This window comes from Equus asinus, chromosome 4 (assembly GCF_041296235.1).
Source record: "Equus asinus isolate D_3611 breed Donkey chromosome 4, EquAss-T2T_v2, whole genome shotgun sequence".
Taxonomy (NCBI): domain Eukaryota; kingdom Metazoa; phylum Chordata; class Mammalia; order Perissodactyla; family Equidae; genus Equus; species Equus asinus.
In genome coordinates, this window is record NC_091793.1 from 73057274 (window position 1) to 73071418 (window position 14145).

The 14145-nt window shown below is 49.7% G+C and overlaps 1 protein-coding gene across 5 annotated transcripts in view; it reads right to left on the reverse strand.

Moving 5' to 3' along the window:
* LOC139045101 (5-hydroxytryptamine receptor 5B-like) overlaps positions 1-12462 on the reverse strand; it is a 29516-nt gene extending 17054 nt beyond the window's left edge. For 2 of the 5 annotated variants that reach the window (XM_070507560.1, XM_070507559.1), the window contains exon 1: positions 2102-12462. In XM_070507560.1, the coding sequence (XP_070363661.1) occupies positions 2102-2878 (777 nt within the window). In that variant the 5' untranslated portion in view covers positions 2879-12462. The remainder of the gene's footprint in view (positions 1-2101) is intronic. The other 3 variants (XM_070507563.1, XM_070507562.1, XM_070507561.1) reach the window with 3 other exon arrangements.
* Between the last annotated feature and the right edge of the window lie 1683 nt (positions 12463-14145).

The following is a 14145-nucleotide window of genomic DNA, read 5'->3' on the forward strand; positions in this document are numbered from 1 at the left end:
CTTTCTGACAATATTTGAGCGTTGGAACCTGGGCACAGAATTCTAAAAAAAGATGAAGGATGCACACAGCCTGGTCACCAGAGGCCTTCAGACTTCATAAGTGCTTCTGTCACCCTCAGAGAGCAGTACCAACACTTTGCAGGATCTAAATTCATCTCCACTCATTTCCTCTAGAGTGCAGAAAAAAGCAGGTAGGGGCAATGTAGAGAGAGAGCATTCCTGGCCTGTTGTTTTAAATTTTTGTTTGGGTGTCTTGTGGCGAGAAAGCTTGCAAAGGCTGACTCAGCAACATTACCCAGGAGTTCGAGTGAGGGCTTGCTGGAGCCCAAGAAGCAGGATGCTCTCGAACACCATCTTGTCTGCAATCTCAGCATCATAGGATTCCAGACTCAGCCATGATTTAGACCAATACTGTGTCTTAGAGAAGAGAACTTGCAGCCCAAAGTGGAGAAGGGGCTTGCCCCAGGTCCCACTGCCAACGAGTGGCTGGATCACAACTTTGCCCCCGCCTCCCAGAGCTCTTTCTCCCCACCAGCGGCCACCCCGGATTGGCCAGTCTCCCTTCCAGTCACATCTTCTTTGTATCACTGCCTGAATGGGGCCTGTCAGAAATGAACACTAAGCTCAGGCTTGGTGAGCCTTTCTGGCACCCCCTTCAGCATAATTTCTCGGGGGCCACATTGGAATGATGCAGCTATTAAAGGCAGCCCACCCCGGCAATCTGACAGAACTATCATCACCGCAGGCATTTCCAAAGGCCCTTGCAGAGAACATTAATTCTGGAGAAATCTCTCCCCTGCCAACACTTTCCAGTTATAGTCTTGACATTCTGATTTTATGCTACAAAATTCCTCTGCCATTTAATGAAGGGGAAAAGCCTGCTTTTTAAAACACATATATCTGAGTAGGCTAAGTATCTGTGTTAACTTTCCAAAATTAAAGCAAACTAACAACAAAAAATCCCGTCTCTTTCCTTCCCTGCTCATGCCCCCCATGGTATTTGGAAGGGGGCAATAAGTCCTGTTATTCTCTAGGAGGGCAAGCGTGAGATGCCCCACTCCCCATGGAAAGTTTGGGGCTTCCAGGCTGAGGAGGCAGCTGACATCTATTAGGGCCTGGCCAAAAGGCAGAAAGCTCTGATTCTAAACACCTTCAGAGAAGTTCTGCCCAGTGCAGGTCCTCCATTGCATTCATTTCCAGGGTTATCTTCCACCCCACTGTAGACTGCCAGGCAATGTTGCCCTCCTAACTCCTGCCAGCTCTGCCACCCCTGTGTGCCAGGCACTGTGCTAGATGCTTCACATTCTTCATCTCAGGGAATCCTCACCAAGAGCTCCTTGAACCAGGAATTAACTTGCTCACAGAGACTAAGCAGCTGGCCCGATGTCCCGAGCTGGGATTTGAAGGGTTCTAGCTCGTTCCAAAGTCCCTAGAGGAGGGCACTGAGGTTGGGACAGTGAAAGGAAAGGGACGCTGGATAACTTTTTATCCTCACCTCCCCCCTTGGCAGGGAGCTGGCGCGTCGAGTTGGGGCATATAGTCTTTGGAGTGCAGAGGATGGACTAGGGTGCGGTGGAGACTGAAAATAAGGGGTGAATGCTCACAGAATTTCCTCATCTGCAGGAAGAATTCCCAGCCTACCGCTGTCTCCCTTGGTCTGGCGGGGACCAGGAAGCTGGCGGTGGCAGGAGTCACACGGGCACAATCGCTCCAGGGGAAAAGCAACAGAGGGCGCAGCTGATCGGACATGCCCTCAAGGCTGCCCACAAACGCTGCCCCTGCACGCCCCCTTCAGCCCCGTGGCTCAGCGGGGCCAGCTCCAGCAAGAGGGAGCTAGTGGCGAAACCCCTTCCCCCGGCGAACGAGGCACCCACGTGGCGAACCCTTCGCGTGCTGCGCAAAGTCCAGGTGACGAGCCACTCCGTGGGCACCTCGGGAGAGCAGATGGCAAACTCCCCGTGCGCTCCAGCTGCGCTGGCGGCCAACCTTCTCGCGCGCGCCCCCAGTGTGCCAGCTTCTGCCGCCAACTCCCCTTCTCCAAGCTTTGTCCTCCACCACAGAGCCCCTTCCCCAAGCCCCCGTTCCGCCGCCCGCCCCTCACCTGCACGGTGGCCAGCAATGGCAGCACAGCCCTGCGGTGGCGGCCGAAGCGAAACTTGGCCGCCTTGTAGATCTTCCAGTAGACAAATAGCACCACGCCAAGCGGCAGGTAGAAGGCGCCGCAGGTGGAGAAGACGACATAGGAGGGTTCCTGGCTCACCTGGCAGCGCTGGAGCTGAGCGTCGTACGCCTCACCCCAGCCAATGAGCAGCGGCGCGAGGGCGATGAGCGCCGAGAGCGCCCAGGTGAGCGCGATCATGAGCGTGGAGGCGCGGCGGCGGGTGCGCAGCGGGTACTGCAGGTGGCGCGTGATGGTCCAGTAGCGGTCCAGGGCGATGGCCGCCACGTTCCAGATGCTGGCGGTGCAGCACAGCACGTCGAAGGAGATCCACACGTGGCACAGGCTGCTGCCCAGCCACCAGCGTCGTCCGGCCGACAGCTCGCTCACCAGGCTCAGTGGCATCACTAGCGCTGCCACTAGCACGTCTGACACGGCCGTTGAGGCCACCAAGTTATGTGGCACACGATGGAAGGCGCGGACGCGCAGGATGGTGACCAGAACCAGCAGGTTCCACAGGAAAGTGGCCGCGATCAGCAGCACCAGCAGCGTCACCACCAGCACCGTGAAGACTGAGAAGGGCGGCTGTCGGCCAGGCAGGGCGGCGCCGCCTGGGGTCGACCTGACGACCGCGCCGGGGCTTGGGCTGCTGTTGGAGGCCTCGGGTCCCGAGGGAAGAGCGACGCCAGTGGCGGCCGCCGAGAGGTTCGCTGCTTCCATGGCTCGCGGCGCGCCGGCTCCCAGGTAGGGACCGCACGCGCAGCCCCGGGGCTCGGCAAGGACGGGGCGGGTGGCCTCGTGGGAGGGGCACTGCGTGCCCGGGGAGGGCTTAGAGGGGTTCAGGTCGCCCTACCCTGGTCCTCCCTTGGGCCTTAGTTCCCCTTTGGCGCCTCTGCCTGGCGCCTTCGTAGACTTCTTTTCCAGTGGAGAAAAACAGAGTGGGACCCCTCAGGAGTCCAGCTAGGCTCGGCGCGCCAGTGCCACCCGCCTCTCCTCGCCATCCCCAGAGCAACCGGCTGTCATGGGGCTGGGAATCCGAGAGCGCAGCCCAGAGTCCGCGCAGGGCCGGGCTTGGAGAGCTGCCCCCCTCCCACCTCCAGCCCGGCGGCGGGGTGGGCGGTGGTGGTCTGGAGAACCTGCGGATGGCAGCCCGCCCTTCACGCGGTCGGGCGTCTTCCCCGCCTCCGCCGTGCTCTCCGAGAGGACCACGAACTGCGGTGGTCTCGGCGAAGGTTCAAATCGCGTGGGAACTCCGTCTGGATCTCTCCGATGGGCCTGGTGGCACGGTTAGGCCCGCCCCCTCCCGGACACAGGGTTTCTTGTTTCCCCACATCTTGATCCTGCATACTCGTACCTGAATTAGGAGACTCCAGTATTGGGTAGGGAAACAGGACGCCCCTAAAGCCTGCTCCATCCCGCCGCTCCACTCGAAGCCCTTCTGCCCCCAGGGCTTCATGGACCTTCAGCTCACTGTGTGGCTCCAGGCGGAACGAATGCGGCGTCTAAGAGTTTGGCAGAGGCCTGGAAGAGGGAGGGATTACAACCTCCTCGCCCTGCCGTCCCCAACCCTGCCCCATCACATCCCAGCCCGCAGCACACCCGTGCTCGCCCCACCCCGCCTTGCTGTTGCTGATATTCCCGACTATAGTCTCTGTCTCCTGGTTCTTCATACCCAGGGTTGGACTGGAGTCATTTTAGGTTGACCCTTGGGCAAAGGTAGAAACCAACTAGAAAGGGGACATTCTCCTAACCCTGCACCTGGCCCCCCATTTTCAGTCTCTTGCACTTTTAAAAAGCAGTTGGATCACAATTAAATCAGCTGAAAGCTGCATTACGGCTGCGCCTGGGACTAGACCACAAGCAGAAAGGAGGCAGAGCCCAGATTGCCCCTCCTCCTGTCTCCGCAGCACGACCTGCAGTCACGTCCTGGGTTCTTCGCACTCTAGAAAGAGCTCAGGCTGAGCAGGTGCTCAGGAGAGCCAGAGCCAGCTCCCAGAGAAGACTTTCTGGAAAGGCCCCCTGGGCTGGAGCAGGTGCAAGGGTTTTCTTCCCTGGACTAGTCCCCTCCCCCCCGCTCCCCGGACCCCACCCCGCACCTGGGGCAGTCTTTGGGGAACTGGCCCTGAAGGAAGGGACGAGCCAAGAATGCCCTTCTCCTTTACTCTCCTTTCCTCAGGACGGTTCTTACTTACACACACAGACTTGATAGCCCACTCAGGGGGCATGAGAAGCGACAGGCAAAGAAGTCAAAATAAAAATACCTACAGAGGTAAATGTGAAGTGTTTGGGAAAAATATCAGAAGCAGTGTGGGCTGTTCAGGGGTCACAGGGATGGAGGAAGTTGTAGTCAGAGAACACCTTCCGCTGACTGAAATGCAGGGAAGGAATTTAATTATCGGACGAGATGCATGGAGGGTTGGACCTGGCAGGGGCGTGCATGGCTGGGCTGAGGTGGCAGGAGATGAGCGCGCAGGGTGTACATGCCAAGGAGCAGGGTTTGAAGTTGATCTTGGAAAGAGCTGCATTTTGGATTTTTTTTGAGAAAATTGACATGATGAAGACAATCCTTTAGAAGGAAATGGTGACTAGGCTTTGAAATAGTTTCACAATAATTTTCTCCCCGTTTTATTGGACAAGCCTTATAACAAGAGCAAAGGATTCCCAGATGTAGAAGCATTCACGTTGTTCCGGTCAGGTGCCTGACGTGCTTTGATGCTTCTGTCTTCGCTCCCAGCCAAGTGCATTTTTCATGCTGGAAATCAATTTTTCATTTTGCAGATTTCTCTTAGCACTTTTCATGTTGCTGTATATTCTCTTCATAGTTACACTTTTTATATTGTACCATTTATTAGGTGAGAGATTTTGAGCAACTTAGTCTTTCTGAGACTCAGTTTCCTTATTTTAAAAATGAAGATAATTATGATATCGAACCTGAAGTGAGTTCACTCACCCGTTGCGCAGCAAGCCAATCTCTGACACCGGGTGTGATGGAAGACAGTAGGAATTTTATTTTTGCACAGCGCTGAGCAAGGAGAGAGGGCAGCTAACGCTGAAATCCCAGACTCCCCAAAAAACTAAAAGGAAGGGTTTTTATTTGGGGTTTTAGGTAGGGGAGGGGGAGCATATGGCCTTGCTGGTCAGAGCTTTCCCACCAGCCTGTCTTTGGCCTTGAGACTACTTGCAGAGAGGAGGGAGCCCGTGAACCTGCTGGTCAGCAGCTTTCCCACCAGCCTGTATCTCTTTGTGAGGAGGAGATGATCCAGGTGCTTGTCCTTGCCAGTGTCTGTCTCCAGGGAGCATATTGGATTCTGGAGCCAGGAAGACAGGGAGTAAGCAGGGAAAGAGTGCTCTGGTTTTAACCTCATATATGCTGGGTTTAATGTGGGGAAACTGATATGAGAGTTGGTATCAATTATGCCTGTGAGGAGATTATTATAAAACTATAGTTAAAGCCAGTAGCACAGGGGTAAGTGTTCAGTAAATGATGACGATTGCTACTATTTTTAACTTTCAGTTTAAACCTTACATTCAGTTCTCTTATGATCTTTTGATATAGATTATGTTTTACAGTTTTAATTCCTCAAATGTCTGTAACAAGAAAACCCATTCACACATTTTGTTCCCCTTGATCTTAACCTTTTTAGGCATCGTTAGCACTTGCAGATGAAGAAACAGGGAGAGCTGTTGACTTGCCTTCTGACTGGCGGCTGGACTCTGCTCTCCTGACCCTGTCCCCTCTCTGCCCACGATGCCGAGCTGCCCTCCATATGCTGGTCTGGGGGCTCAGCCTGATTGTTTTCATTTAACTCTTTTATATAAATTGTTTTCTATAAAAATTGACCGTTTAGAAATCTGTATTGTCTCAATTACAAGTCTTGAGCTTCGCTACCCTCGTCTCAGACCACTCTCCCCTGTTCACCACACTCCGGCCCACCTGGCCTCCCAGATCCTTGAACATGACAAGCACATTCCATTCTCCGGGCTTCGGTGTAAGCTGTTCCATCTGTCTGGGATGCTGTTCCCTCAGATAGGCATGGCTCATTCACTTACTTCATCTGGTCTCTGCTCCAGTGTCACCATCTCAGGCCTTCCCTGACCATCAGAGCTACAATCTGTCACTCTATCTAAAGGTGTTCTCTGTCCCACTACTCTGCTTTATTTGTCTTCACAACACCTCACAGAGGGGACAGCACATTATTTATTTAGTTCCTTTTTGCTATCTGCCTTCCCCACTAAAATGTAAGCTCTTCATACGCAGGGTGTTTATTCACTGCTGTGTCCTGAGCATCTCATTCTGCGCCAGGCTCACAGAAGGTGACTCAATAAATTTGCATGGATTTGTTGAATGAATCAATGAGGCATTGTCGGGAGAGGTGATCCGTGGGCCCTGAGCACCTCTGCACCTTCACATGGGGCAGGACAAGAACACCAGGTCCTGACTGCTCATTACCCAGCCGTAGCTCAGAGTTGTGTTTGCACAGAGTGACCTTGACAGATGAGGTACCTCTCTCCCTGGGCAAAGGGCAACTTGCATCTGCTTACTATTAAAGTGGTAAATCGTCCAAGCTCAGTGTCCCTTTCTTGTAACACAGCCCACTCTCTGTGCAGGCGTCCATCACGGGCCCTTTCTATCTCCCCCGTGGGACTTGGGAAATATGGAAAGCCAGAACAAATGAACAGGGAGCTCAAGCTACAGCTTCTGCCCAGGGGAATAAAGTTTTTTGTCTCTGACCCATGAGTCTCATGTCTCCTGAGAGCATCTGTGAAACAGTTACAGGGCAACTTGTTAGCTCACAAGGAGGGAAAATTCCAGACCCTGTGCAGTGCTTGACAGACATTTGGTTTGCTGATTTTTAAATTATTAGCAGAATTCTTTTGCCCTTTTGAGATTATTTCCTTGATATATTTTCTCCCAAAGTTAGTAAGTAAGTTAAAATGTAGAAACAGTGTGATTGTTCTTTTTACATATTTCCAAATTGTACCTCAGAGAGTTTTAATGGATTCGCCATTCTCTTGGCCCTGGCTTTGGAGAAACAAGAGAGAGATGGACAGCTTTGCCAAAATCAATTTGTTATCATTAGAAGAAAAATGTTTAATTGGTATATAATGATATGTTTTACCTGTTTTGATTTGCATTTCTTCAATAGCTAAAAACCTGCGTTTTTCCTCATGGTGGTTTATTATCTATGTATCCTTGTGTGCAAGCTGTTCCTCCTCTTTTAACTACCTTATGCAGGAGGCTGAGTGCTGAACTTATGAATATTGATCAATTTCAATGTAATTAGCAGATTTTCATCCATGGTGTTGTCACGCTTTTTCCTTTGTCATTTCTCTCCTTGCATTTATTCTGTTACATTTTGTTGAATAACTTTTTCTTTCATATAGTAGGACACATTGACCTTATCTCCATCAATGTCCTTAATTTACCCTGTAATCATAAGTTGCTTTCCTGTTCTTTATTTCTGTTATTGAAGTTTACGAATAGATTGAGGAATTTGACCCTCTGATTCCTCTAGAGTCGTTATTGTGACGTAGCAGGAGATGGTGGTTGAGCCTTCTCGAGCCCGTGCGTGTGTAATCCTGTCCAGTGAAGCCCGGCCCTGATTATTGAGTGCACGAGCCTGTGCCATTGTGATGGTACAAAGGTGGGTAAGAGGTTGTCCAGATCTTGGAGGATCTTTCACCGACCAGAGAACAAAACCTTCCTATCTGATAAGCAGAATGCAGCAAAATGTGCTAACAGCTGATGAGAGTTTAAATGAAGGTTTCTGGGTTTGCTGGGGAGACAAATCACCTGCCATGAGGAGGACCGGAGAAGGTCTCTGGAGGGAGGCAGCTTTTGACCTGGACATTAAAACATGGGAGGATTTTCACCAACAGAGGTGGGGAGGGAGCAGGAGGGAGGCAAACCCAGCAGGAGGAAGAGGGCGAGCAAAGGCTTGGAGGCAAAAGATGAAGAAAACAAATCAATCAGAGCAGTAGAGGGTCATCCAGAAGGCCCAGCATGGACCCCATGAGAGTTCCTTCGCTTCTGGTTCATCAGCTTTTGCTTTTAAGGAAAACATAGTAGAACATTTCTATCCTCTTTAGTCAGCGGATCCTGCTAGTTCTCTTTAGTGCATTCATGTGTCTCCCACGCTTAGCTTTTTGTGCTGTTATTAAAAAGCATCCCTTCCTTGATGTTATTGCCCTTGTGTTCTTACAGATGATTTCTAAGATCATTTTAGCAGGCTTTCTTCCTATTGGTTCATCAAGTCTCAAACAAGTGTTACCTCCTTTGAGAAGCTGGTCTGATCCCCACCTCTGCCCCACCCTGACTCAGCCGCTACCCTTCCTCTGGCTGACCCCTGAAGCCAGGCCTGTGACTGGGACAGGTTCCTGCTTCTCCACTAAATGGCAGCATCCCTGAGAATATGGGCCTCTCCCTGCTCTTCCTCCTGGGGTCTACACAGGGCCTGGTGTGGCTCAGTAAACCTGCATGAATGAATGAATGAATGAATGAATGGGTGAAGACAGCTACAAAGAGAACCGAGAACCATCTCAGTGAAGATGGAGAACAGCGAGGGTGTGTAAAGATATCAGGGAAGACGACTGATCATAGAAGGTGAGGAGATGGGATCTGCTAAGCATGAAGCCAAGGAGAAGTAGAGAAACAGCAAAAGAGAGGGGAGGAAAGATAGAGTTTCAAAAAAACTGGAGAAAACATGTTTGTAGTCAGGACAGGGTTGAGAAGAAGTGTGTGTGTCCCAGCTCAAACATCACTGTCTCAGAAGGGTCTAATTCATTAGTTCTCAAATTTCAGCGGACGTCAGAGTCACCTGGAGAGCTTGTTAAAACACAGGTTGCTGGGACCGTCTCCAGAGTGAGGACTGAGCTGAGGGCCAAGAGTTTGCCTTTTTAACAAGCTCCCAGGTGATGTTGGTGCTGCTGGTCCAGGGAACCATCAGTCTAAAGGAGGTTTCCAGCCGTTCTCCATCCACTTTCCATTTTCCTTATGTGACTCATCAACCTCCGTTGTATGCCAAGCGCTTTACATAAATTAACACATTTAATTTTTACAGCAACCTTATGAGATACTTTTATTACCTCCATTCTATACATGAAGGAAGAGACAAGAGAAATTGAATTATGGACCAAAATCATGTACTTAGTTAAGCTCTAAAGTCTGTTTGACTACAAGACCAATTTGAAATGCTATAAAGAATTCCCATGGGGTCTGTCAGCTGTGGGATCTTGGACAAGCTCCTCACCTCTGTATGCCTCAGTGTCTTATAAAATGGGGATTCTAGAAGCACAAATCTCATAGGGTTATTGGGAGGATTAAAGGAGTGAATTCACAAGAGCCATTATAATTATGATCTGAAGTGTACATGATTCTTAGGGGTCTACCCTCCCAACTAGAACATAAATCCCACGAAGACGAGAAGTTTGTCGTGTTGGTTGCTGGGACCCCAGAACCTAGAACAAAACTTGATGCTCACTAGACGCTCCATAAATATATCTTGTTGTGTTTTTTGCCAGACGACCTTTTCTCTTAAAATCAATAGTATTAGTATTTTTGAGATTCAGTTTTTATTATATTTGCATTTGAACATCTAAATGCATTGACTACCTCCATCGAGGTCAGCTTCTCAGCCTAAGCACTATAGACACTTTGGGCTAGATAATTCTTAGTTGGGGAGGAGCCGTGTTGTAGGATGTTTAGAAGCATCTTTGACCTCTGCTCACTAGATGCCAGTAGAAACTTCCCAGTTGTGACAACCAAAAATGTCTCCAGACATTGCCAAATGTCCCCTGGGGAATCACAATTGCTGCACTGAGAGCCACTGACAGATAATTCAGGTGTCTCTCTCCAGCTGGCATCTTCCCTCTCAAATGTCCCACTTGACCACAGGAAGCCTTAATTCTACCAGGTTCCCCTCTTGCAGTTTTCCAGAGAATGTTCCTCAACGTTGGCATGGATCCCCATGTGATAACCGATATTCTTTACAAGGACTTACACAGAGAAAACCGTGGGGTGCCGAATTTGGCTGTTCGGAATCACCCTATTGCAAGGATTGACCACCGCCCTCCATGTGCGGGCCCTTGAGGATTTCTCACCTCCCTGGAGTTCCAGCCTCGTCCCTCCGTCCTCACATCCCAGCCCGTTTCTGGGGTGTCTGGCCGTCCGAATGTCTACTCACATCAGAAACAAGTGTTCCTCCCAAGGCCTTGTCTTAGTCCCTCCGCTCACCTGGGCAAAACCAACACCCCAGAGACGGACGTTCCCTGAAATCAGAGTGATTCCATCTGCACTGACACCTAACGGGAAGCTTTAAAAAGAAAGCATGAAATGAAGACACGCCACTTCATCCATCCTGCTACCATTCCAGCTCCATTTTGCTCCTAACACAGATGGTTAAACTCTTGAACAAGAATGCTTCTGCTTGCACACACACACACACAAACACACCTCAAGAACAAATAAAATTTTTTAAGGACAGCGTAATCTAAATCTACATTTGGAGGAGTATTTTTCCTCAAAAAGGAATGCGATCTGCAGAGAAGCATTCCACACACCATGAAAATGCTCTGTTATGGGGCCATGCAGACCAGTTTCCCCACTGCGCTTCCTGAACCTCTGTTCCAGAAAGGATTGCTCCTTTGCCTTGGCATAACCAAATCACTCAAAGGAACTGCCTGCCAGCAAAGGTGAAATTCAGGCCTCCCCGACCAGAGAAACCAAAAAGGTGCCTGCAACTGTCAGACGGCCGTCTCCCCTCCTCACGCCCACTGCTTGTCTTGGTCAAGGTTTTCAAAAGCATATGGGCTATTCTCAGCTAGGTACCCATTCCATCCATAGTTGGAAATACACCTCGAAAGATATCCTCTAGACATTAACACATGCCCCGGTGTCATCTGCCTTTATAAAACTATTTTTAACCACATTTCTTCAATTATGTTTTACATTGAAATTTAAAGAGAGTTTATTTCTCTCCTGTGCTATAAACTACCATTATCGGTCCTCAGCCATCCAGAGATTGGGTTGTGTTGGGTTGAAGATGCGGTCTTTCTCACCTGGAACACAGGAGGCAACTGATCTGGGTCTGATGTTGGTCCCAGCCTCCCCATCGCTGTGGCTTTGCTATAAAATAAAAGTGGGCAGAAGTAATTTCCACTTGTCTCCAACCCACTACCAAAGCACTGTTAATGATCAGATGCCGATGGAGAAGAGAGAACACGTTCAGGAGAACGCTAGCTGTAATTGGCATTGTTTTTCCACTGTGTGGGAGTTGAAGCTAATTTGTTTGCAGGAATGTGGGGAGAGATGGTGCCTTAGAGTAAGTGTTCCTCCTTTTACTCTTGGAGTTTTAATTAGCAGACGGGCTCTTTTTTTCCCCCTAGCTGCTTTCTTTTACATGCTGGAAGGTAGGGTTTTGTGTTTTGGGGTTTTTTTTCCCCATGCGTTCAAAGCTCGACTGTTAAAAATCCATCCTTTCTCACTAAAGCAAAGTGCTCTAGCAAAGACTCTTGGTGTCTGGGTTTATGGGTGTGGATGTAGGTGAAAGTATTGGGCTAGAGATATTAATTTGGATGTAAGCCAGAGACTGGAGAATGATGGAGAGAGTGCGGACAGACAGGAGAAGGACAGAGCCCTGAGCCCTCCACCACAAGCAGTGGGGAAGATGAGGGGACCGAGTGAAGGACACTGGGAGGAGCAGCCAGTGGAGGAGGAGGAAAACCGGGAGAGTGAGGGCTCCTGGGAGCACGGAAGGCAGTGTCTCAAGGCGGAGGGAGCGGTCCACTCCGTCAAGCGCTGAGAAGTCCATGACCGCGGGGTTTAGCACAGTGCTTGTGGTCTGCACAGAGAGAAGCTCCAGAGCGACCAGCAGCAACTTCAGAGTAGCGAGGGAGGGGAACCCTGGGAGGGGGATTAGCTTTATACAGCACATTCCATTTCCTTTATCAAATTAAAAATATCTCTCAAGCGAGTATGGTTAAAGTTGTATTTACTTCTATTCAATCTGGGTATTGGATTCATGAGTGTTTATTACATTATTTTCTTTATTTTTCTATATGTTTAAAATGTTGCCTAATTACAAAGAAGAAAAACCATTTATACATAAATATTTAAAACAAGTATGCATAAAATATTTTTAGAATGATGCCCAAGAAACTGGTAAATAGTTGTCACTGGCATGTTGGCATGTGTTATGACTTTCGTGGGCCCTAGGCAAATTTGCCTCTTTTAAAAAATATTAAAAATTATGTTTTATAATTGCCTTGGTATAAAGACAAATATTCAGGCTGGATTCCTTATTATATGTTCGTTATTGTTATGTTCATTTTTTCCTCTGATTGTAAAAGAAATTAAAATTAAAACATTTCCGGGAGCCCCTGAAAGTCTTGTGGTCATGTGTGCGGTGGCCTGTGGACAGGAGGACAGAGGACAGAGAGAGGAGTGCTGACTCTCCTGGCCCCTCCCTGCCAGGCCTGGATCCAGAGGGAGGCTGCGTTCCTATGTGGCCACAGCTCCTGCCAGGTGGCCCCTCAGGCTCCTGCTGGGCTGGTCCTGGTCCCCCACCCTTGCCGGCCCCCTAGCCCTGCCCATACCTGCAGTCCCACCAGAACCTCTCTGTAGATAGTCCTCAGGAGGGCCCTCTGTGCTGGCTGGCCCCTGGCTCACCCGCCTCCACACCCTGGGCAATGTCCTGCTGGACTTGGAATGGGCTGAGGTGCCTCCCTTGTCCCCAGCCCAGATCCACCCACCATGGCCTAACTTAGGGTTTAAAACTTCCACTTCTGCTGGAGGCATCAAAAGGCAGCTGTTTAAGAGGCAAGTACTACCTGGACCCGTTACCAATTGGTGTAGCAGAAAGTCAGACGCATCTGAATTTGAATCCTGAGTAACTTCGGGCAAGACACTTACGCTCTCTGAGTCTCAGTTCTCTCCTTTGTAAGTGAGGGCACTTGTACCACCTTCTTGGATTGTTGTGAGGAGTAAATGGATCAGCAGCGAGCCTGGCACATGGCAGACACCAGGAGCAGGTCTCTGGGGAGTTTAGCATCTGAATGACCCCACGTGACCCGCCCTGGGGGAGGGCAGACACCTCTGTCCCCATTTACAGAGAAGAGGAGTCCAGAGCAGCAGCAAGGGCCCCAGCAGGACTGGAACTCAGGGGTCCCAGTGCCCAGGCCGGGCCTCCACCACCTACCTTCTTTATTCCTTTGTCTTCAGTATTTGCGTTTGTCCTACTCCATCCCTCAAGGGTTTGCTGTCACCTATAATAATCTAAAAAATAATTCTTAAAACTTTGGTGCATCCAAGGACACTATCAAGAAAGTGAAAAGACAACCTACAGAATGGGAGAAAATGTTTGCAATTCATTTATCTGCTAAGGTTCTAGTATTCAGCATATTTAAAGAACTCTTTAAATTCAATGGTGAAAAGACAAATAACTCAAGTAAAAATCAGCAAAGCATTTGACTAGACATTCCTACAAAGAAGATATACAAATGGCCAATAAGTACACGGCAAAACACGCAACATCACTCGTCATTAGGGAAATGCAAGTCAAACCTCAAAGAGAGAACACATCACGGCCACCAGGCTGACTTTAATCAAAAAGATGGCCAATAACAAGTGTTGGCGAGGATGCGGGGAAATCAGGACCTTTGTACATTGTCAGTGGGAATATAAAATGGTTCAGCCACTCTGGAAAACAGTTTGGTGGTTCCTCAAAAGTTGAACATGCAGTGACCAGGGCCAACCCCGTGGCGTGGTGGTGAAGTTCGGTGCACTCTGCTTCAGCGGCCTGGGTTCATGGTTTCAATCCTGGGCATGGACCTATACCACTCATCCCAAGGTCTGGAAGCAGTGCACAGGCCAAAATGACTCCAAAAGCTTCTTGATGGGAGGGGGCTTCTGGCTGTGGTCGGGCAGCAAGCTCCTTGTGGTGTCTGAGGGCCCACTGTGTGCTTGCTCAGAGTGCCCAGAGAAGAAAGTG